The 25,637-nt window shown below is 47.1% G+C and overlaps 1 protein-coding gene across 4 annotated transcripts in view; it reads right to left on the minus strand.

The window, feature by feature from the left end:
• pot1 (protection of telomeres 1 homolog) overlaps positions 1-25,637 on the minus strand; it is a 54,591-nt gene that overhangs the window by 8,422 nt on the left and 20,532 nt on the right. For 2 of the 4 annotated variants that reach the window (XM_072712912.1, XM_072712877.1), the window contains exons 2-10: positions 22,353-22,478; positions 20,590-20,662; positions 19,889-19,989; positions 17,671-17,844; positions 16,956-17,036; positions 15,881-15,995; positions 5,645-5,775; positions 4,944-5,237; positions 4,092-4,247 (exon numbers count right to left, since the gene is read on the minus strand). In XM_072712912.1, coding sequence (XP_072569013.1) covers positions 4,092-4,247; positions 4,944-5,237; positions 5,645-5,775; positions 15,881-15,995; positions 16,956-17,036; positions 17,671-17,844; positions 19,889-19,989; positions 20,590-20,662; positions 22,353-22,472 — 1,245 coding nt within the window. In that variant the 5' untranslated portion in view covers positions 22,473-22,478. Of the gene's footprint in view, positions 1-4,091; positions 4,248-4,943; positions 5,238-5,644; positions 5,776-15,880; positions 15,996-16,955; positions 17,037-17,670; positions 17,845-19,888; positions 19,990-20,589; positions 20,663-22,352; positions 22,479-24,368; positions 24,466-25,637 lie in introns of all 4 variants that reach the window. The other 2 variants (XM_072712896.1, XM_072712923.1) reach the window with 2 other exon arrangements.

The raw sequence follows: 25,637 nt of genomic DNA on the forward strand, positions 1-25,637 counted from the left end.
AAATCATTTTTTTTGCCTCTTGGAGCAAATGAAGGATAACAGATCATGTCTTACCATGCATTATGCAAGACTGGGGTGGGCTTAGCAGACTGAGGTATTGCTCTACAACTGTTATTAACAGGCATTAAAGACAGCAAATCACCACGATGGCTTAAAGATGTCACAATCAGTGCCACAAAAAACAGTAACTCTAAACACACACACACACACACATACACACACACACACATATATATACAAAATCAGGAAAGATGAACCACAGCCAATGTGTCCCAAGACCATCTGGGCTTACTGCAGATCAGCAGCTGAAAGGGACCAGCAGTAAGAAGTGAAAGAACATGTCCACACCTGGGAGTTCTGAGAGAGAAGAGGGGGAGAGAGAGAGACAGAGAGAGCTGGCGAAAATGAGGCAAAGGAGGAACCCCCCCACTTACTCTCTGAAGGATCCCACGTGGTAAGTTAGGGGAGTCCTAATTATTCATACAGAGTGCTTGGAAGATAAAGGATCTCATTGGTCCCTTTGGTAAGTAGGCAAACAATCTCACTGGTTCCTTTGCCACATATTGATGAGGCTGTGCAACATAGTGTAGCATTAAATGCTTCTGGTGAGTGTAGCAGCAAGAAGGAATTAATTTCCTAAAGTAACACGGCCAATTAAAGCAGATGCTGCCCTCCAGCCGGGAGCATATACTGCACTGGTCCATGCTGACTGCGATTTGTGTGCTGAGCTCCTCTGGCAGTTAGCACGCACTGCACTGGCCCATGCTGACTGCGATTTGTGTGCTGAGCTCCTCTGGCAGTTAGCACGCACTGCGCTGGCCCATGCTGACTGCGATTTGTGTGCTGAGCTCCTCTGGCAGTTAGCACGCACTGCGCTGGCCCATGCTGACTGCGATTTGTGTGCTGAGCTCCTCTGGCAGTTAGCACGCACTGCGCTTGCCCATGCTGACTGCGATTTGTGTGCTGAGCTCCTCTGGCAGTTAGCACGCACTGCGCTTGCCCATGCTGACTGCGATTTGTGTGCTGAGCTCCTCTGGCAGTTAGCACGCACTGCGCTAGCCCATGCTGACTGCGATTTGTGTGCTGAGCTCCTCTGGCAGTTAGCACGCACTGCGCTGGCCCATGCTGATTGCGATTTGTGTGCTGAGCTCCTCCGGCAGTTAGCACACACTGCACTGGCCAATGCTGACTGCGATTTGTGTGCTGAGCTCCTCCGGCAGTTAGCACACACTGCACTGGTCCATGCTGACTGCGATTTGTGTGCTGAGCTCCTCTGGCAGTTAGCACGCACTGCGCTGGCCCATGCTGACTGCGATTTGTGTGCTGAGCTCCTCTGGCAGTTAGCACGCACTGCGCTTGCCCATGCTGACTGCGATTTGTGTGCTGAGCTCCTCTGGCAGTTAGCACGCACTGCGCTTGCCCATGCTGACTGCGATTTGTGTGCTGAGCTCCTCTGGCAGTTAGCACGCACTGCGCTGGCCCATGCTGACTGCGATTTGTGTGCTGAGCTCCTCTGGCAGTTAGCACGCACTGCGCTTGCCCATGCTGACTGCGATTTGTGTGCTGAGCTCCTCTGGCAGTTAGCACGCACTGCGCTTGCCCATGCTGACTGCGATTTGTGTGCTGAGCTCCTCTGGCAGTTAGCACGCACTGCGCTTGCCCATGCTGACTGCGATTTGTGTGCTGAGCTCCTCTGGCAGTTAGCACGCACTGCGCTGGCCCATGCTGATTGCGATTTGTGTGCTGAGCTCCTCTGGCAGTTAGCACGCACTGCGCTGGCCCATGCTGACTGCGATTTGTGTGCTGACCTCCTCTGGCAGGTAGCATGCACTGCACTGGCTCATGCTGACTGCGACAGTGATGTACCATGAGCCAAGCATGTGTGTGTGTCTGCATAATTTTATATATACAGTATATATATAAAAAAAAAAAACATTGTGGGAATCAAATGTGATAAAACCTTTTTATTTTGACGTACGGAAGTGTTTGACTGCAATTATCCATCCATTTTCTGAAACCACTTGTCCCAGTCAGGGTGACAGGGGGTCCAGAGCCAATCCCAGAGGATTTGGTGGGGGACAGCCCAGGATGGGGTCCCAACCCATCGCAGGGCACACTCACACAACATATACCTACACACCCATGCACACCTATGGGCAATCTGGTACTGTAACTCCAAATAACCACTCCCAAAGAAACCTCCCAGATTCTCTCACCACACACTTTGCCCTAATGAAGCCTCCTGCCTGATTTAACGTGCCATTTGGTATCTCCACTCTGCAGCAATTTAACACAAAAAGCGAAACACAATAAACAAAGGCTTTAAAAACACTGAAATGAGTGCTTCGTGCGGCAGGATGAGACTGCATGGAGGGGCAGGTGACACGCCTACAAACCTGACTATCGCTCTGACTACTCCTCACAGTCCCACCTGGGGGGGGGCAGTACACAGCATATAGCTTGGGAGCAGCCCAGGCAGCTGCAGAGTCTATGCCCAGTCAGTCATCCATCTTTCTTTAGCTGTGTGAGGCACCAAACCTGTTTAACATACCAGTATTCCTTCCTGGGAATTCTCCACAAGCCTCTTCATGAAGTTCAACAGCTAACTACTAAACACTGTATTCAGTCATATACCCAACAACTGTGGATGATGACAGAAAACAGGACCTTCTGTCCGTATTTCTCTGTGGTGGGAAGAAAAAAAAAATTCCTTAAAGCTCAATTTACAGGCCAGAGGCTGGATGAAGTTCAGCAATGTTGATGCCAGATATTCGATAAACACAACATGGGAGACATGGATCTTAGAAAAGAGGCATGCTCAGCGTACCTCATGAATGACAACGAGGAGAGAGGGTGGTGATGAAGAAATCGGTGCTTGAGGACTGGAGGTGGGTAGTTCAGGTCCAGAGAGAAAATGTCCAGGCCAACCAGTTGAGTGCTCTTTGACCATGACTCTTTATACTCAACCTTATACTCCATGGATCTGAATTACCCACCTCTGCTGAGGACTCACACGAGTCAACGTTCCCAAGAGGAGGACAGGCACACGATCCCGCCAGTACTACTGTGCGATCCCCCGAGGGGTGCTGGTCGGCCACGCGGGGCCCCCCTGAGGAACGCACTCACGGCCACGTGCCCCCCCCCCACGCTCACCTAACAGAGGGGAGCCCTGGACACAGCCTGGGCTCCTCTGCCGTCACATCATAAAACCTCAGAATGAGCCAGAGCCAGATATTCATCTCCGCTCTTCAATGGCACGATTCGATAAATAAAAAGGAAGACAGGAGAGGGAGAGAGCTGGGAAAGAAGGGAGGGAAGGAGAATATGAGTTAAAGCGAAACAAAAGACCATTATGCAAATAGGAACTTTCTTAAAAAAAATTTAGACAATTATTGTCTGTAGGGAAAAATTAAATTTGCCCACGGGACTATGAAAGAGAGGAAATCATTAGTGTTTTTGGGGAAGAATGAACTAGCAAGAATGGAGGGAGAGAGAGAGAGAGAAAATGAATGAAGTACAAGATACAGTATATCGGATATGAAGTCAATAGCTTCTGAAAACAAAGGGCTGCTTTGGGGAGGGGGGGTTACACAGAGGATCACAACGCTGATTTCCTAAATGCCCCCCACCCACCACTGAAAACACCCAGAAACAAGCATGCCTCTTCCTCCCCACATGAGCCAATACGCAGACAGGACAGTCGGCCATAACGTCCTCACTAGGCGTCGAAGCACAGAGATGCATAACACACCCTTCACTAGGCGTCGAAGCACAGAGATGCATAACACACCCTTCACTAGGTGTCGAAGCACAGAGATGCATAACACACCCTTCACTAGGTGTCGAAGCACAGAGATGCATAACACACCCTTCACGAGGCGTCGAAGCACAGAGATGCATAACACACCCTTCAATATGCATGAGACAAACATCGAAAAAGACAGACCTGCACAGCCAAGTTGCTGGAGAACAACCGGCTAACAATGATTTATCAAACTATCAACCCTGACTTGTTAAACTAAATGATAAAAAGTGCCCTGCATTGACATCACCTTACATTGCTGCAGTAACTGTGATCTGTGACCTCTCACCTTTAAATCCTGGGTCATCTTGACGTGGTCGTCATACACCAGAACGCTGGCCACAAGGTTCCTCCTGCATTCGGGGACGGCCATGCTTCCCTGCTGGGCCTCAGGCTCCACAGACACATCCAGCAGGGGGTGGGGGCACTCGGTCCCATCCCAGACCTGGAGAAACCAGCAACCCCACAGGCTTAAAACGCCCACTCCCTCGATAAAGTGATATGCTGCTTTGCACATATCCCATCATGCCCTCCTTTGACACACACACACACACAAAATAATATAAATGCAGTTGAGAGCAAAGCCTGGGGTCCAAGCACAAGGTCAGTGATTTTTCTGGCACCCTTAGAACATTTCCGGGACGAGGGAGTTAAAGGCTTTGCGAAAGGGCCCAGTGGTGATGCTACTATGCTGCTGAGGGCGGGATTCAAACCAATGACCTTCTAAACACAGGCACAGAGGCCTACAGCACAGCGGAGAGGGAGGCAGCCATGTGCTGACACTGAGTGCGTTTGAACCCTCTAAATGTTACAGCATCACGTAAATGCGAGGCTAACAGCCCCCCCTGCAGTGTGTGCTGTGTAACTACACACAGGCAGGCACGTAAGAGCGAGCACATCATGTGCACACATGCAATCCAACTGATGTTAAAAGAACTCAGAGCGGACAGCAGTAGGGGCAAAAATGAGGGCGGAGGCACAAGGGTACTGACCGGAGCTGAAAGCTGATTGGCCACCAGAGTACCCCCTCCCTTGTCATTCAACAATTCAAAACATATCATTGGCTAGTGATAAGGTTAGCCCCTCTGTATGAATTATGGCCCTTCTTATGCCCTCCCAGAGTGATGCTGTGCTCTCAAACCTTCAACAGCGTGCAGTTTCTGTCCATCTCAGCCTTGGCCAGCAGCTGGCACGTGAAGTCGAAGTACATCCGCGGCTCCACGTTGGCGAGCCTCACAGTGGCGGCACCCAGCAGCGCAGTCTGCTCCAAGGCCCATCTGCGCAGACGCTCCACCGTCTGCTCGTCCTCCGCCGTGAAGTGGAGCTTCCTGCTGGAAGTGCGGGGAACCACTGGGCTGCCCACGGTGCCATCGAACACCACGGTGGAGAAGCAGTGGGTCGTCGTCACGATAATGGAGCCCCGGAAAGCCTGAGCCTGAAGAGAAGGCCAGGGAAGGGTAATCGGCCCAAATTCTCGGTGGAGGCGTGAGATTCCCTCGGGGCAGAAACTACAGCCAGCCCTCCCAAAACCAGGAGGACCACAAGGATCTATCTGAAGGGCATCAACAATGGGCAACCTAAGATGTTTCTCTTTAGAAATGCATCATTTAAGCAGAAGAGGCGGAAAGTACATATATAACATACATATATAATACAAAACTACACGATTATAGCTATTTTAACAAATTAGAATAACTGACTCATCAAGCAGCTAATGTGGCCAAGTCTTCCCAATGAAACACTTGAGATACACTCCCCCCAAAAGTGAACCCAGCAGTTCATGAAGCAGAAGATGTGTGATAGCAACACATGCAGAGAAGCGTGTACAGAAGAGGGCATTGCCTTCACACGGTGGAGGCGAACAATATCTCCAGTTCGGAAAACTTGTGGATGGTTATGCAGCTCCTCCTGGAATACAGTGCAGCTGACCTTCACGTTGGACGGGTCCGTGATCTTCAGGAATGAGCAGTAATCTTCAAAATACAGAAGTAACAAGTGTCACCTACATTTTCAGACAAAAAATGTTAAAGTTTTCACATACAAATGATACCTAAATTCACTCAAGCTTCCACTGAGGCATCATACTTTGGATTTTACATAAAATGTAAAATTAATTCTAGACCATTTATACAGCCAGCACTCTTAAATGAAAGAACATGACAGACAAGCTTTTTCCTGTTTCATACAAAATTTGAGAAAGAAGAAAAAAGAACCAGCAGTGGATTACGACCTCAGCCAGCAGGGGATTATAACTCGTATTGATATTAAATTTCCACAAGGAATCTTTCCCTTTGATGACCACACATCTACTCTGTCTGTAAATCATTTCACAGAATCTGCAGAATGGATCTCTCTGTATGAGCATCCTCAAAGCGACAACACCACACACACACACACACACACACACACACACACTTCGCAGCGATCTGGTCAGCACTTTGAGCCTTATTCCCTATCCACCTTCAAAGGAAATTGATAATGTCTTTCAAAATCCCTTCTGGAGGAAGAGAATTGGGGCTGATTAAGTTACATGGGTGACAGCTGACTTTAAAAAAGGGATTAAAACAAACAGTGGAAATCAATAGACTCCATGAGCAAATGCAGACATAATGCACTGGACATTTTTTTGAGAGAAAATATAGAACTCGATAGAGAATATGCTGAGAACATTTTCATACCAGCTAAGAGACCATGCAAGCTTGATTAAACACCCCAGAACAAACATAAAAGTTGGAGTAACCGTCAAAGATGGTGATTCAGTCACGCTGCCCATCTACGGGCATGGAGAGCCCCCCCCCCCAGGAGACGTCCAGCTGGGCATCTTAAGCAATCAGAAAAACTCAGCAAGTCATCTGCTATGAGTCATTCCAAAGTGTAAAGAAACATCCTGGACAGCAAAGGACCTGCATTAAGAGATGAAATTGCTGTTTGAATCACCGTGTGAAGTCCAGACAGATACTGTCAGTTGTCAGCCTCATTCTACAAACTCTCTGACACTGGAAAAACATCCACATCTGTGCATATGTGAATATTCTGCTGTAAGCAAAGCGGGTCAGAAAATCCCTGGAGCAACTGAGGTCAAAGGACTTGCTTAAGAGTCCAAAAGTGACATCACTTTGCCGACCCTGGGATTCAAACCGACAACCTCATGAGGACAGGCAGAGCATCCTAACAAACTGAACCATACACTGGCATGCAAAGCCATCATACAAAACACACACAGAAAGAATGAACGCATCATTAACATCAGCTGCAGCAACACCAGACAGAGGCTCTCAATGTAGGGGGTCATTCCTCAGCTCCTTATTTGCCCAAAAACATGCCTCTCATATCTGTATGCATGTCAAGCTGACTTGCATTTCGTTTCCTAGTTAAAATACACAGACGGCTTCATCCAGTTATATTGGGAGCCGATGCCTTGGTGAAATGTTACTACAGAACTTTTTTTTCTGAAATAATTTGATAATATCTGGAAAGCACAAAGGACAAAGAAAATTAGGTATTTTAATTGATTAAAAGGCATCTTCCTAATTTTGGCACTAATGCATTTCCATCAACATACGTGGTACTGGTCCTCTGTGCATAGATCTCATTACTGCATGTTCTTTTTCAAATTTTTTTCTCTGCTACACAACACAGCTTGTTTTACAAAACCTGAATTGCAGAAGTTTATTACGAACACGCTGGAATGGTTCCTGGACAGCTCTCCTATACATCTTGCCAGATGAGTACATTTTGTGGAGATACTTAAGCACACTGTGATGTTTGGCTCTGCTCCTGACCAGGTGGGCACAGCAGCACTGAACAAATCACAACAGCGTCTCTTTCACTACATTTCACTCACACTACCACTAATTTACTTGGCAGCAGCATCATCAGAATAGTCTGCACTACCTGAACAGGAAGGCTACTCCATACTAACTACACGCTGTGTAAAGAAGTGCTTTCTCAAATTCAATTTAAAATGTTCTCCCGCTAATTTCAGATTCAGATTCAGATTCAGATTCGGATTTATATTCAGATTACTTTATTGATCCCTGAGGAAATTATGTGGATACAGTTGGTCCCGGACAGTACAAAAATATTTAAATTTAAGTTAAATACCAGTAACAAATACACAAATATAACAATACACAAACAATATTCTAATATTACAGAAATTAACTACACATGGGGTTGAATTGAGGTGTATACTTGCAGTGTAGTGTGATTCTTGTGCTTATGTGGAGGTGTTGTACAGAGAGAGAGCCACAGGCAGGAATGATTTCCTGTGTCGTTCAGTGGAGCATTTGGGTCTTAGCCTCTCACTGAACAAGCTCCTGTGACTGGCCAGCACGTCATGGAGTGGGTGGGAGAAATTGTCCAGCATTGTGCTGAGCTTGGACAACATCCGCCTCTCCTATACCACCTTAAGAGAGTCCAGCTCCATCCACAATGTTACTGGCCTTGCGAATCAGTTTGTTGAGTCTGTTGGCATCCGCTGGTGGCCATAGGTGGAAATTAGAGGGAGAACATTTTAAACTGAATTTGAGAAAGCACTTCTTTACACAGCGTGTAGTTAGAGTATAGAATAGTCTTCCTGCTAGTGTAGCACAAGCTAAAACCCTGGGTTCCTTTAAATCAGAGCTAGATAAGATTTTAACAACTCTGAGCTATTAGTTAAGTTCTCCCCAAACGAGCTTGATGGGCCGAATGGCCTCCTCTCATTTGTAAATTTCTTATGTTCTTAATATATTTACATACAAGTCTTAGGTAAAAAAAATATTTAAAGTGATTTATCTGGGTAGTAAGTGTATATTTGTGCGAAACAAAAACATTTAGAATTAGAACTAGATGAACATGACTTTGGTTCCCAAAACTCTCCTCAGGAGCACCTCAGCCGTTCCATGTGGCTTTTTAAACGTGACCATCAGCTCAATCACTCATTCGATTAATTAAATTTGTTAAATAACTCAATGAGGTATTGATTAGCCAAATCAAGGTGGGGATAGTGGTCAAATTGTCTATAGGTGTGTGCGGGCGTCTGTGCCCGGTGATGGGTTGGCATCCTGTCCTGGTTTGTTCCCGACCATGTGTCCTACCATCTGGGATAAGCTCCCCCCCCCCCTGCACAAGACAAGCAGCTATGGAGAATGGATGGATGGATGGTAATAAAGATTGTTTCATAACGTAATCTCATACAATCAGACGAGTCCCTGACTGGCTCTGAGGTCTACTACTAATGCGTCTTATCTGAGTGAAGTGATTCTGTAATCTCTACGCTATACGCTTAGCATCTCCTGAGGCTATGACTGCAAGATAAGGGGCAAGTGGCAAATTAAACTGAGAAAGGGGGAGAGAGCCAGCCACCCTGCTTGGTGTCATGATGAACTTTAACGGTATGTGAAATCCAGTTAAGCGCGTCAAAAACATGCCGTCAAAAGCGGCCGGCTGCCTTGTCATAGGCACACTGTAGGTTATGCCTTGTGCTCTCTGCTGAAAACATATGGTTATTAAATCTAATTTGGCAGGATGTCTTACTTTGGAAAACAGCAGAACTACTCGTCTCAGTCTGTATCATCTAAAAACTGAATGAAACCAACTCGTCACACTGCAAAACTAAGTTTTCTGGATTTCCTATGCAAGCAGCTCTGCATTTAGCTCACGTGTAAACTTATGCAGCATTTATGCCCATGTATATACAGTGTATATTAGGGCTGTCAAAATGAAAGAATTTCCCCTGCAGTGACTTACTGGAACCCCACAGTGCGATTATTGCCATTTTTTCCCCCACAGTTAGGCAGCATCCATGATATCATATGCATTTACCCATGGATGCAAACATGTAATCTTATACACGTGTACACATGATACACAACTTCAACTGAAAGCTTGTTTTTTGAATAAAAGACCATGATGGATATCGATCCTTGGACCCTTAGCACGGTACACACCGATGTCGGCACGCTTTGAGCAGTGGGTGTGTTGTTATTCATGTAAACAAACAGGAAGTGCTAATTTTGACTGCCATCCATGTGGAAAAATTAGAAATATTTATTTTTAATGGAATAATGATCACAAAATGACAAAAAAAAATATGAAGAGAACCTTTTGTTTTTATAATTTCATTTTGGATGACTTTTTCTTTTTAATTTCAAAATAATAATGGTTTATGATTTTTTACGGTTCATGACCAACTTCGGGGTCCGCCAGCTTATGTGGGAGCTGAAAGTCACCAGCAAGCCAAACCAACAGTTTGCAGGATAAATTACATTCTCATTTTCTCTATGAATTTATTTAACATTCAATACACACGCACTGATGTGTAAAACAAGAAGGGCCTAGTCTCATGGAAAAAGGGGAAGAAACGTGAAGACAGCGGCTGTGGCAGTCACTTGCTATCCCCGAGGTTGACTGCGCGATATCCCGATATTACTGTTATCGCGACGGCCCGGTACATACAGCTGGTGTATATACTAAAACTCTTACTGAATCCTTGGTAATACCATGAACATACTTTGTTACCTGCAAAAGAATACAAAGGATAAGTTATATTACATAAAATGGCATCTTCCAGAAGACATATCCAATAATACTGTTATGTTCAAGTAACAGCACAAAAAACTTTACCATTTAAACTTGACCATTTTCAATTGGAGTTTAATTTGTAAATGTAGCCAGATTACCTGTGATTGGGTTACCGCTCCATTCTTCTCACATTTAGCTTTATGGCTAATTTCAAACTGTGAAAAACTTTACAACAAAACAGCTTCCATTCCTAAAGCTAAATATTAAATACTGCTTCCAAACTATTTATAAAACGAAATAGACAAAGAGCACGCTCCGCTTACATACCGTAGCAATACCCAGACCAGGAACCTGACGACTGCTGTCTTACAATATGTAAATGACACATTTATGAGGGCCTGTGCCGCAAGATCTCAAATGTTACAATGTAATTCCAGACGTGCTTCAGCAGTGATAGGCACCGCCGAGATTAAGGGGAGGGGCTAAATGGCGGGGGGGGCTGCGGACATGCTCACACACGCACACAAGTGCCTGAAGATCATACAATAAGGCAGGCTTGACTTTCACTGCTGGATATTAGATATCATTAGGTACTAGATATCATCCATACTGTGCCAATCGTTGTGAATAACAGTCCATCCCTATGACCCCCCAGCAATATGTAGCATCTTCACCATTTTACCCAGCAATACAGCTCCTCTTTCGCTCTCTAATCCTTCTCCCCCAGTCCACCCAGTGGCCGGCGTGATTTAGGGCAGCGATGACAGCATCATATCTGCACGCATTTGGCCGAGTCGCACGGTCATCCCAGATGACACGGGTCGCTCCCTGTCCCTTCAGGGCGCATTTAACCCACACAGTTAAACTGGGCCACAGCCGATAACTCGGCCTGCCATCAGACGGGGACAGAATGCCAGCCAGAATACCCCGCCATTTAAAACACCAAATCAAATGGTGACGGAGCCTGTCGACTGGAAGACACATCGATTCCCCCACCCTGCAAAGCGCTGCGTGACAGGCCCAACGGCGTGATCAATGACATAGATGCGTTACGGCAGGAATAATTGCGCAGAGCGAGCTGTGGCTGATTAGCGTCTCGCTGCTATGAAATGTAGCTAATCAGTGAGGTCTGGGCTGACATTCCTCTCTTCCAGCTGAAGCTGACAACCAGGTAGATGCATGTTGAGCAATTTTACGAGATGCAAGCTGACAAACAGCCTCCCCCTGCAGTCCCCGTATACGTGACAAGCTGCATTAGAGAAGAGGCCCTGCAGTCACTGGGCGACAGCATTCAGAGGGAGAAGTGGGCAAGAAAAAAAGCCTAATTATGGCTGACAGACAGTTAAACTCAGTTAAAGCACTTCGATGCCAGTTTTTGTGCCACCAGAAACGTTTCCACATAATCCCAAAGGAAAACCGAAAGGCATTGTTGCTGAAAACAAAGGGAACTCATCCACGCTGTTATTTTCCACCACAGACAGACTTTTTCAATGAACACCTGTCTTTTATATACAGGGTTTCAAATCCACTCTGTGTTCTGACTCAAAGAATAAAGCAACTAGAGCACTAGCTGTTGGTACAGCCCTTCACCAGCAGATGGTGCTGTGAAACCTACACACCTTGTTGTGAAAACCATGGATGGAATGACAGACAAGTGTTTACTATTACATGATCACTTGAAAAAGAAAAAAAAAAACAGGCACCGTAACTGAGAAATACCTGCAGAGCTCGGCTAACTGATACCACGAACAACACTGATGGCCTAAAATGCCCCCTAAATAATGAGAAAAGAGGAGGAAATAAGGGGGATTTCGAAGAGAGGGAGCCTATGAAACAAGCATACAGCACATGTCAAGCATACAACACAGCACATGTCAGTTTTGGTGGAATTTCCTTTCATATCAAGTACAGTAGGAGCAATTTCACTCTCAGGATACAAGCCGGATCACAAGAAGCTCCAGCCAATGCTGCAGGGGGCCACGAGAAGATGGTGTGTCGCTCTTGGATTGACTTTCTCAGGGCCCGGCTTTTATTTCCATGTGTTTTTTATAAACCCTTAAAAACAGCATTAGCAGCAGCATCCTGGGGAAAAGGGAGCGGATCTGAGTGTCCATGGTGGATAAACAGTATCAGTAGAGCAGCAATTTGCACTTGCATCCTCGGATACAGTCTCTAGTCACGCTGTGAGGACCGAATATTTGTGACGGCTTAGGTCTGTAATTTGAACGCATCTCTATCCTTCAAACAGAACTAATGTCCTTTTCCCCACTGTCACGCTGTGCTGTGCCACTCTACCGCAGAGGTTTCTGTGCCTAAAGTGTGACAGACCATGACAGGACATTCAAACTGTGTGCCGTCAGCACTAGAGCCTGCCTTCGACCAGGACATCGTCACATCGCACACCATGGTTGATCTGAATCTGTCGCATTATCAGGGAGGTAAAAACAATTGTTTTGTAAACAGCTGATCTAATTCCCTTCAAGGGAAAAAAATAGCAGAATAGTCCATTCTCTCTAGTGAGAAAGTGATTCCAAAATTAAACGGATTTTGTGTTTTCAGTCCATTTCCCTTAATATTCTATGCATGAGGCTGCTTTCATGTTAACTAAAGCCTAGCTGGAAATTAAAATTTTCTTGTATTAAGATTACTTTTATTCAGATACTAAATTGAGCGCTAATCATTTTAACTAGCTTAATCCAACTCGTTTCGTTCCCGTTCATGCTTGCATTGGCAGATAGTGAATAAAGTCTGTACTAGCTATCAAAGGGACTGCACTGCTTCAGGGGCAAAGTGGCCACTGTACCGAACTGCCCTTATTAAATAATATTAAAACTAAATAACATCCAGCCACTTTAATTCTGTCACACTATCGATAATGCATGAAGTGCGCTACGCTTCGACTCCGGGAGACTCCGGACAGGTTATTAAGGGAGAGGAGATTCAAACGGGAGGGTGACCTTCTGAGACTTGGTCACTTTCAATTTCAGCTGGCAAGCTCCAACTTCAGGAGGAGGCCGAGATTCCCAAGGATAATATTTAATAAAATGACACACAGAGTGGAGGGGCGCTCATGCCTGTCCCAGCTCTATCTCCTAGATACTCACTTCAGGGACACTTAACGGGGCCCATTTATGGAACAGACCATTTAAGGTCATGCAGGAGAAGCATGTGCTCACAACCATTAACGGCGCGTGTCCTCCCTGTGCTCACATCCATTAACGGCGCGTGTCCTCCCTGTGCTCACAACCATTAACGGCGCGTGTCCTCCCTGTGCTCACAACCATTAACGGCGCGTGTCCTCCCTGTGCTCACAACCATTAACGGCGCGTGTCCTCCCTGTGCTCACAACCATTAACGGCGCGTGTCCTCCCTGTGCTCACAACCATTAACGGCGCGTGTCCTCCCTGTGCTCACAACCATTAACGGCGCGTGTCCTCCCTGTGCTCACATCCATTAACGGCGCGTGTCCTCCCTGTGCTCACATCCATTAACGGCGCGTGTCCTCACTGTGCTCACATCCATTAACGGCGCGTGTCCTCACTGTGCTCACATCCATTAACGACGCGTGTATCCTCCCTGTGCTCACATCCATTAACGACGCGTGTCCTCCCTGTGCTCACATCCATTAATAACGTGGGTCCTCCCTGTATTCACATCCATTAAGGACGGGGGTCCTCCCTGTATTCACATCCATTAAGGACGCGTGTCCTCACTGTGCTCACATCCATTAAGGACGCGTGTCCTCACTGTGCTCACATCCATTAAGGACGCGTGTCCTCACTGTGCTCACATCCATTAAGGACGCGTGTCCTCACTGTGCTCACATCCATTAAGGACGCGTGTCCTCCCTGTGCTCACATCCATTAACAATGTGTCCTCCCTGTGCTCACATCCATTAACGACGCGTGTCCTCCCTGTGCTCACATCCATTAACGACGTGTGTCCTCCCTGTGCTCACATCCATTAACAATGTGTGTCCTCGATGTGCTCACATCTAGAATAACTGGACCACACCTCAACCGTTAATTAGTTAATTTTCATGACATGAAAGCAGCTAGGGCTGTGTTCATGATGAAAGCTACGTTATATGCAAAGGCTAAGAATGAATAAATGAATAGACCTGGATGGACGTACGTACGGACAGAAAGACAGACAGATAACATACACAGGTATGTACATAACAGAGGTTACCATGCTGTTTGCTAAATCGGCTTTACCAAAATCTCTCAACTACCAGCAGATCCACCCAGAACCGGAAATTAAACCATACTTTCCTGAACTCATTGTGTTTCAACTAGGGCTGGGCGATAAAACGATTACGATATGTATCGCGATAGACACGTGATCGATATCAATAAAAAATGTGTTCGATAAAACGTTCGATATTTTTTATTCTTCGTCGGAAGAAAACAGAGGTTGCGAAGCTAGTTTGGATCTGTGCCGGAAACGCAGCTGTCATAAATGGTCGTAGCACAGCAAAACAACTGCTTTATGGAAGTTCTGCCGGTTTTTTGTGAATCACTGTGACGGTCGCCTCGCCCTTCCCTAACGCCGCTCGCCCCCGTCTCCTGAATATTAAGTTATAGGTCTGTATCCTTTCGGTTTGTATGTGTCATGTTGTCCGGTTTTTCGCGTATCCCGTGTTTCGTTTCGAGTCTGCCGTGTCTTGGAAACCCCTTCTCTCTTTCCTCTCTGTGTTTACGGCGCACTTCCGGGTTCCGGCTCCCTACGTATCGCGTCTTCCTCGTTAGTGTTTGCATGTGTCTTTTCCTAGCACAAAACCTGGACTGAAAATATACTTGAATAGTTCAACTTCAAGTATGATTAGAGTAAGAATAACTTGAAGAGTTACTTTTTCATATTTCTGCAGGTTTTATATTTCAAACAATGTTACTGTACTGTATCAGGTTTGTTTTTTTATATTACAGATGTATCTCAGTCTACGTCAGTTTTATTTATGTTTACAAAACACTGCACATATTTTAAAAACACTTTATTTTCCATGGTTGTTGACATGTTTAAAATAAAAATGCTTAAATGTAATATATTTTTCTCCTGGTCTTTATTTTAAATGGGTCATAAAAAATGTCAATAATTATCGATATCGACCGATATGAAACACTCATATCGTGATACAGTTTTCAGTCATATCGCCCAGCCCTAGTTTCAACCCAGTCCTTGGGAACCCCCTGACCATCTAAATAGACCAGAACCTGGTATTCGTTGTCTGTGATTGCTTGATTGTTTGGTTCAGGTGAGCTAGAAGTCTGGTAGGAGCAAAAATTTGAACAATCCTGGGGTTCCCGAGGACTGGGTTGGGAAACACTGCACTATCCAGTTACTACAAACCAGAGATGCTGAAAAGCTTAGATGAAAACCTCCTCGTAGTAGGGGATCCTAGTCCAGTTCTATATTCCCATCTGCAACCAGCTAGGGAAGGAGAAAGATGCCTAACTGTATGGGACACCATCTTTGATGCTGGAACAAACTCTGCTGCTAAGAAGGACCTGGAGAACACAAGGTGAAGGGTAGTTAAGCACAACCCGCATGGCAGAACAAACATGTGCTCACCAGTCCCCATGGACCGGTATGGCTGCTTGAAGAACGTCACCACACCATAGATGTTGACGACGGTGTCAGGAACCAGTTTGTTCAGGGCGGTGTAGGTGTACTTTGTCACCTGGGTCTGCAGGAAGGAGACAAAAGGATGCAGAGGAGTGCGGACTGCCCCTGTCACACCCTGGTAGACAATGCAGCCCTCGGCCGAAGGCAGGGTGAGCCCCCCCCCCACGGACTGCCCCTGCCACACCCCGGCAGACAATGCAGCCCCCGGCTGAAGGCAGGGTGAGCCCCCCCCCACGGACTGCCCCTGCCACACCCCGGCAGACAATGCAGCCCCCGGCTGAAGGCAGGGTGAGCCCCCCCCCCACGGACTGCCCCTGCCACACCCCGGCAGACAATGCAGCCCTCGGCAGGCGACAAACCCAAGACAGTTCTGGAAACCGCCATTCCTCACAAGACGGGCAGCTACAAGCAACTGGTCCTAAAGCAGCACAGAGCCAGACGCCCAGCAAACCTCCTGTAAACCATCTCATCTTGTTATCTTGTTACCAGGCATTTTCTCAGCGAGTCACCATGCTTGTCTAATTGCCGCCAGCCCCCCCCCCCCGGTTAAATGCACTTAAATTATACTGTGTTTTCATGCTGTGCAACCTCTCCTGAGGGTAATGGCTTTCAAACAATACACTAACAATGGGACACACACACACACACACACACAATTAATGTGGGGACACTCCATTCATTTCTACAGGCATAACCATAATCCCAGTTATGATGACCTTAACCCCTACCCAGCCCTAACCTTAACCATAAGTAACCAAATAAGACTTTTGGCATTTTTCGTTTCGGTGCAGAGTCACCAATTCATATAAAACTCAAAAAATATCCCTACAACTGCAAAATAGAGGTTTTTAGTCACATCGTGGGGGCCACATACATACATACACTCACACAGCAGGCTGCATGCCACATCAGGCTATTAAAAATGCAGCCACTCTCCGCCCCCCCCGCCCGTTATGGGGGAGACCTCCGGGATTCCCAAGATCGGCAGATCCAGAGGCTCTGAGAGAAGCAAGAATCTAACCTCAGGGGCCCGAGCTGGGTGACGCGCGGCGCTGCGAGTCACGCTGTGTGCAGGGCCGCTGGCATTCGGGGCAGGACAAACCTGAACGAGGAAGAGGCAGCGAAGAGCCCATTAGTGAAGACAGAACACACAATGCAGGCAACTGGATATGCGACCCGCTGTGCACTATTCAGCCTGTCAGCATGCCTGCGACTGAAAAAGCATGTAACTATGTCATAATAATACATGTATAACTATACAGTGCGGCAATGGACTGGCATCCCGTCCAGGGTGTAGCCCAGCCCTGTCCCATATGCTACCTGGCCCATAGCCCCACAGTCACCCTGACCAGGACAAACTGGTTAGATGAGATTTTAGTTATATTTAATTATATTTGAAAAAGGCTGCATTAGCTGAAATGGAAAACTCTAAAAAACTAAAAATCTGTAACGTCAATTGCAGAGAAAACATTTCCAACTCTTTTTTTCCTCAGCTGTGAAACTAGTCAGACCTTAAAAATCTGTGGTATCATCTGGAAAACGGTGATTACAGGTTATCAAGTTTATCAAAGGCATTTCACTGTTCAGTCCATAGAGGGTTTGCTGGAATAAACCAGCAAAGCTCCAGTCGATATCAATCAGCTCTCTGTCTCGTTAGAAGGCTTTAACAAGGCAAAATACAAGAAAACCCCAAATGTAAACCTGTGGGGTCACATGGAACGAGAGTGAGGACTCACATAGACACAGGCCCCGCCCCCATCTGCGGCCCCGCCCCCATCTGCGGCCCCGCCCCCATCTGTGGCCCCGCCCCCATCTGCGGCCCCGCCCAGCTGCAGGTTACAGGAGTGAAGGCCGTCTTTGTGAGCTGTAGGCGAACGGGCCAGCGTGAAGCCAGTCATCAGCACCACGTCCTGGGGGAGGCAGAGAGGAAAGGTCAGGATCAGGAGGGTCATCACACAGCACTCATAACCGCTGCAGCACTTCATACGTATACATTTAGCAGAGACTTTCATCTTTTCACATATCTTTTAACGTACATTTTGATTCTGACAGCAGGGTCAGCCAGTCCCTGAAGCAACTGGCGTTAAGGGCGTTGCTCAAGGGTACTGACTCAAGGATTTGAACCAGCAACATTCTGATAACATATACAAATGTACCTCTCTCCTCACTGTAGAATGCACAGCTAAGTACAGTTAAAGTCACATGACCACACAGGTGATTCCCACCCTTCTAAGGTGACCCTGTCTGCTTACTGGATTTGAGCAAACATCTTCCCAAATACAAAGTGTATTAACTTCTGTTACAAAACTGAATACTAATTACTATTAAGGCAACCAAAAAGAAAAGAAATTTACATTATGAACGTGAAAAGACATCAGAAAAGTAAGGCATGAATTCTTCTATAATTAACTTCAGTTCAATCGTAGAAGATAATGACAAAGGGAGATTGGGAGGAGTAATGAAACAAAGGAATATCAGTGCTGCAGTGTATGAGTAAGGAAACATCACTGTAGATTGTGAGGAGTAATGAAACAAAGGAATATCAGTGCTGCAGTGTATGAGTAAGGAAACATCACTGTAGATTGTGAGGAGTAATGAAACAAAGGAATATCAGTGCTGCAGTGTATGAGTAAGGAAACATCACTGTAGATTGGGAGGAGTAATGAAACAAAGGAATATCAGTGCTGCAGTGTATGAGTAAGGAAACATCACTGTAGATTGTGAGGAGTAATGAAACAAAGGAATATCAGTGCTGCAGTGTATGAGTAAGGAAACATCACTGTAGATTGGGAGGAGTAATGAAACAAAGGAATATCAGCGCTGCATTGAATGAGTAAAGAAACGTCACTGTAGATTGGGAGGAGTAATGAAACAAAGGAATATCAGTGCTGCAGTGTATGAGTAAGGAAACATCACTGTAGATTGTGAGGAGTAATGAAACAAAGGAATATCAGTGCTGCAGTGTATGAGTAAGGAAACATCACTGTAGATTGTGAGGAGTAATGAAACAAAGGAATATCAGTGCTGCAGTGTATGAGTAAGGAAACATCACTGTAGATTGGGAGGAGTAATGAAACAAAGGAATATCAGTGCTGCAGTGTATGAGTAAGGAAACATCACTGTAGATTGTGAGGAGTAATGAAACAAAGGAATATCAGTGCTGCAGTGTATGAGTAAGGAAACATCACTGTAGATTGGGAGGAGTAATGAAACAAAGGAATATCAGCGCTGCATTGAATGAGTAAAGAAACGTCACTGTAGATTGGGAGGAGTAATGAAACAAAGGAATATCAGTGCTGCAGTGTATGAGTAAGGAAACATCACTGTAGATTGTGAGGAGTAATGAAACAAAGGAATATCAGTGCTGCAGTGTATGAGTAAGGAAACATCACTGTACTGTAGATTGGATGGAGTAATGAAACAAAGGAATATCAGCGCTGCAGTGAATGAGTAAGGAAACATCACTGTACTGTAGATTGGATGGAGTAATGAAACAAAGGAATATCAGCGCTGCAGTGAATGAGTAAGGAAACATCACTGTAGATTGGGTGGAGTAATGAAACAAAGGAATATCAGCGCTGCAGTGAATGAGCATGAATATACCATCACTTTAGATCTGGGGGGGGGCAGTATGGTAAAGGAATATCAGCGCCGAAGTGAGTGAGCATGAATTCACCGTCACTTTAGATGTGGGGGGGGGGGCAGTATGGCAACAGAGGAATATCACCCATGTGGCAGCACAGTGCACTGCGAATGACGCATTTCAGCTTTTTCATAAGGTCAGAGTGACGTGGGAATGCTTTTCCTGAAATAAAATATCATCAAAATCGGGATGAGCTTCCCATCGGAGTCCAGCTTCAGGACAGCTGCCACACAGCCCCAGAGCAAAGCCTCAGCTGGTAAAGCAGACAGCAGCACAGCCTGCTATGCCCCGACCCCCCAGTTGAGACGCACCTCTGTATTGACAGCCTCGGAGAAATCCTTGGCCAGCTTGTTGAACAAAACGGCACCGATGGAGGACAAACCAGGAGGCAGGTTCTGCTGATGCTCCAGCTCTGAAAGAAGGTGAGGAACCAGGGCAAATTAAATTGAACTGCAGGACCTGTGGGTCTGAGGTCACGCATCCAGCAGCTGGTGTTTCACACCTTCAACACAGACAAACATTATCCTGACATGCCTTCTATTATTTGTTAATGTCTGTTTAACCAGCATGAGTTTAGGTATCATTCCCATTCTGCTTTGAATGAATCTGAAGATAGCATCTGAACAGGTGGACTTGGTGCACGTGCTTATCCTCCACCCATGGCAAGAGAAGCCCAGGACAGAGTATGGAGAGACTCCACCCTTAAGCTGCCAGCCACCAGCACATGCAGTCTGAGGAGGCATGGCTGCCTCGTGTGCACCCCCATCTGATGGGGAATATCTTCCCCCCCATCGCAATGACGATCCTTTGATGCTGGACACCAGGTATGGCAATGACAGTGGCTTATGTTATACAGGCGGTCATATAAATTTAAGTGAACAATTATTAAAAGGCTGCTTCAGCCAGTTTTTATGAAGAGTATCATGACCTCAGTGAAGCGGAAAGGAAGTAAAGCAGCAAGAGAGTGCAGTCAGGTATCAGGAGCCGAGCCGGCAACATTGCCAAGCATCACCTTGTATGACAGTCTTCAGGACGAATTCGCCGTTATTCACGCTCACCAGGGGTCCCTTCAGGACAACCTTCCCCTAAAAGAGGGGAAAGCATTAAGCATCCCGCCACTGTGTTTTGGTAAGAACGTCAAGCACCCCGCCACTGTGTTTTGGTAAGAACGTCAACCACCCCGCCACTGTGTTTTGGTAAGAACGTCAAGCATCCCGCCACTGTGTTTTGGTAAGAACGTCAAGCATCCCGCCACTGTGTTTTGGTAAGAACGTCAAGCATCCCGCCACTGTGTTTTGGTAAGAACGTCAAGCATCCCGCCACTGTGTTTTGGTAAGAACGTCAAGCATCCCGCCACTGTGTTTTGGTAAGAACGTCAAGCGCCCCGCCACTGTGTTTTGGTAAAAGCGTCAACCACCCCGCCACTGTGTTTTGGTAAGAACGTCAAGCATCCCGCCACTGTGTTTTGGTAAGAACGTCAAGCATCCCGCCACTGTGTTTTGGTAAGAACGTCAAGCGCCCCGCCACTGTGTTTTGGTAAGAACGTCAAGCATCCCGCCACTGTGTTTTGGTAAGAACGTCAAGCATCCCGCCACTGTGTTTTGGTAAGAACGTCAAGCATCCCGCCACTGTGTTTTGGTAAGAACGTCAAGCGCCCCGCCACTGTGTTTTGGTAAAAGCGTCAACCACCCCGCCACTGTGTTTTGGTAAGAACGTCAAGCATCCCGCCACTGTGTTTTGGTAAGAACGTCAAGCATCCCGCCACTGTGTTTTGGTAAGAACGTCAAGCGCCCCGCCACTGTGTTTTGGTAAGAACGTCAAGCATCCCGCCACTGTGTTTTGGTAAGAACGTCAAGCATCCCGCCACTGTGTTTTGGTAAGAACGTCAAGCGCCCCGCCACTGTGTTTTGGTAAGAACGTCAAGCGCCCCGCCACTGTGTTTTGGTAAGAACGTCAAGCGCCCCGCCACTGTGTTTTGGTAAGAACGTCAAGCATCCCGCCACTGTGTTTTGGTAAGAACGTCAAGCATCCCGCCACTGTGTTTTGGTAAGAACGTCAAGCGCCCCGCCACTGTGTTTTGGTAAGAACGTCAAGCGCCCCGCCACTGTGTTTTGGTAAGAACGTCAAGCGCCCCGCCACTGTGTTTTGGTAAAAGCGTCAACCACCCCGCCACTGTGTTTTGGTAAGAACGTCAAGCATCCCGCCACTGTGTTTTGGTAAGAACGTCAAGCATCCCGCCACTGTGTTTTGGTAAGAACGTCAAGCGCCCCGCCACTGTGTTTTGGTAAGAACGTCAAGCATCCCGCCACTGTGTTTTGGTAAGAACGTCAAGCGCCCCGCCACTGTGTTTTGGTAAGAACGTCAAGCACCCCGCCACTGTGTTTTGGTAAAAACGTCAAGCGTCCCGCCACTGTGTTTTGGTAAAAACGTCAAGCACCCCGCCACTGTGTTTTGGTAAAAACGTCAAGCGTCCCGCCACTGTGTTTTGGTAAAAACGTCAAGCACCCCGCCACTGTGTTTTGGTAAAAACGTCAAGCACCCCGCCACTGTGTTTTGGTAAAAACGTCAAGCGTCCCGCCACTGTGTTTTGGTAAAAACGTCAAGCACCCCGCCACTGTGTTTTGGTAAAAACGTCAAGCACCCCGCCATTGTGTTTTGGTAAAAACGTCAAGCACCCCGCCACTGTGTCTCGGTATTACAGAGGCTGGCTAACTGCAGAGCAAAGAGCACAGGAAAAATTGAGGCATTTCAGAAAAGCAGGTGGAGCACCCTGACCTTCACGAACTTATCCAGGCAGGACGAGCCAAGGTCCAGGCTCCGGACGGCAATTCGCTGCATGTGCGGGGGAACCTGAGTCCTGGAATCCCCAGCAGAGGTGAGGAGATAGATAGGCATGGCGTGCTGGCAAATAACATGGAGAGAGTGAGGGAATTTTACCAACTGTACAACACTTGCTGTGGACTACAGAACCAGTTAAGAAAGGAGTATCATAGTTACAAACTATCAGACAATCCTTGGAGCAATTGGGAGTTAAGGGCCTCACTCAGGGGCCCAAGGGCGAATGACCCTGCTGACCCAAGAACCAGAGACCATTCAATTGCAGGCAATGCATCCAAACCAACTGAGCAGCACCTCTGCACGAGATACTTCACCAATCAGTGATGCAAGGCCTCTTGATGACTCTCCTCACAATTCATAGTAACACTTTCAGTACCCACCAGGCTGTAGAATCTCACTAGTACTTGCACAGCAGTCTTAAAATGGCTGATCGCAAAGTGTACAAAGGAAATGGAGGAAATGAAGAAGTGGAAACGAATGAAGCTTTTTATTAACATCACTGCCTTCGCTCTCCATCTGGCCCTTTTTCAGTGTCTGTTAAAATAGTGACATTGCATGCCCCGAGGGGCCGGGGGGGGTTTTAGATGCTTTGGCGAGACGGAGAGCCGCCTGCCTCAGTACTCCATAGGCGCCCCCCGGGCCCAGCAGAGGAGGCGGGGGGGGGGGGGGGGCAAGGACAGCTCCCCCAGCACACAGCCTCGCTAACTAAGCGGCACTAATTAAGCTTCAGCGCAACTGTTGCCGGCCATGGTGCAGGCGAAAGGTGTGTTAGTGGAAGATATGTGGCGGGTAAGAAGCGCTCGATAACGGCTGGAGAGCATGAACCGGAGTACATGTGAGAGAGAGGGGGGAGGGGGAAAGGGAGGGAGCGAGAGAGGAAGAGAGAAGGAGGAGGGAGGGAGTGAGAGAGGGGGAGAGGGAGAAAGGGAGATGCAGTCTTTTACTGCTCATCAAGACAGCGACTACTGCCATGCTGGGAAAAGCAAAAATGTTACAGTGGTACCTCGGTTCTCGAACTCACTAGAACTCGAATTTCTTGAAAGTCGAACAAACCAGTTTGACCTAGAACTCGATCTCAATATCAGAAGTCAAACCGTGAACACCGACCTAATATAAATTGTACGCGCCAGGAAATGAGTCATACTACAATGCAATTCTTACTTGAATGCCTTCATCACAGGCTGGACGATTAACCAAATAAAGCAGCGCAACATTACAGCAACTAACAATAAATAAACCACTAACTTACGTGTACTATTAGAGCATTTATGTCGTTTATTTAAACTTTATTTAGTTCTCACTGCTTTACGTGATATTTGGGAGAAATAGCAGATTACGCATCTGAACTGCCTGGGATACAAACGTCATGCGTGTAACTAAACTCTTCAGCCAATAAGGGCAAAGGTGTGTCGTCACGGAGGCGGTTCCAGTTTGTGCAGCCGGGTGAGAGATCGCAATGCATCTAACCGTAATGCATTGCGTCAGGATCAGAATGCGTTGCTTTAAGCCAGTGCTGTAAGCAAGTCGAACGCACCCAATGACCGGACTGGGGAAACAAACTGAAACGAGGACTTAATACAGAGGACTAATGACAACAACCAGAAACAGCTGATCACATGGGGATCCCACACGAGGTTAACGAGGGGGCGTGGCACACGGAAGGAGCAGACATTTTGTCTCCGGTCCACCTCACGCTGCCTTTTCTTTCTCCTCTCTGAGCCATCTGATCCGCCTATTACTGCCTTCTGCATTCTTATACATAATAATTAGTAATAAATGACACCGAAATATGCAATGTAAGAACGATAGCTGGGCTGTTGAACGTGAAGTGCACATAGAAACTTTGAAATATTAATTAAAATTCACCCGTAAAGAAATCTGGAAACCAAGGGTGTTGCATGCTTTTGTTGAAAGATATTACAGCCGGAAAAGTGAATGTAAAGTTAACTGTACCGTTATGGACTCCACGCAAACAGCCAATCACAAAAGGCCTTCCACAGCCCAGTGGTGGACAGCGAAAGGAACTCAGACAGTAGCTAAAGGAAGGTCCCTGTTGGAGAAACAGACACTGCATTAGGGTGCTCAGAATATTCATGATTCAGAAATAAGCCATGGGACCACAGCAGGATGCTGCAGGTTATCCCAGCAAACGCCACTTGTCCCCACCACAGTCAGACAGTATGGCGATCAGCACAACCTTCCGCTGATCTTTATACACAGATCATTACTGCTGGCGGATGAACGCTTGGTGCGGCTCCCCACCTCTCCAAAGGGGCTGCTGTGTTGCGGGCATATCTAACAGTCAAAAAGGGGATTTAACACTGAGCTGTGAAGACAGACGCAGACAGCGTGCAGACAGACGGGAGGACACAGGCAATGAGACAAATGCCGAGTATGACAGCCTGTCAGATCACATGTGGGGGGGCGGGGGGATGGCGTTCATCAATTCCTTGGGTGAAACATTGTAAATCAAGCCAATTAATCCTTGAGAGACATGTAGGTGTTCATCATACTGATTGGGAGGGAGGTCGGCAAGGGGAACTCAAAGTCCCTCAGGGACCACTTTCAGGGCATATAAAATTCCACCTTAAAAGGACACACAAGGTTTAAGGCATATGCCGGCTGCGGTACAGTGCATCTGGGAGGTTACAATCCACTTTCAGTACGAGTCTCAGGACTCTGCCTGCTCATTCCACCGCTCACGCTGTACCGTTAAAACTTACAGCAACTTCCCGAGACCCTACAAGACAGGGTCAGGGAGTCCGCTGTCGACTGGGCCCATTCGAAAATCGTTACAGCATGAAAGGGGAGCTGAGTCTACCAGGCAGCCGGGGATTTCCAAAGGCTTGGTAAAGAGCACGGGTCCCGCCGAAAGGCAGCTGGGTGCACCTCAGCGTTTCCTGGAGCGGATCGATGGCAGCTCCAGCCCTCCAGGCCACGTATGGACATGACAGTCCTGCATAGCTCCACGTTGCAGAGAGTGGGCAGAACTACCCCCTACCCCACCATTTATTCCTTTTCAGCTGGGGAGCCGGCTGGGGCCGCCTGACCTCCACCGACAGGAATACGATACGGCCAGCAGAGATGTTGTTAAGTGAGGAGAGCATGGGGAACCACTGGACAGGACTGGGGCCATGGTGGTCCTTGGAGCCAGCGGGGAGAGCCCATTCCTTACAGGAAGGCGGGGGCCAGTGTCAGAAAGCGAAGAGGGGGGGCTGGACA

Source organism: Paramormyrops kingsleyae, chromosome 1, assembly GCF_048594095.1.
Source record: "Paramormyrops kingsleyae isolate MSU_618 chromosome 1, PKINGS_0.4, whole genome shotgun sequence".
Lineage (NCBI taxonomy): Eukaryota > Metazoa > Chordata > Actinopteri > Osteoglossiformes > Mormyridae > Paramormyrops > Paramormyrops kingsleyae.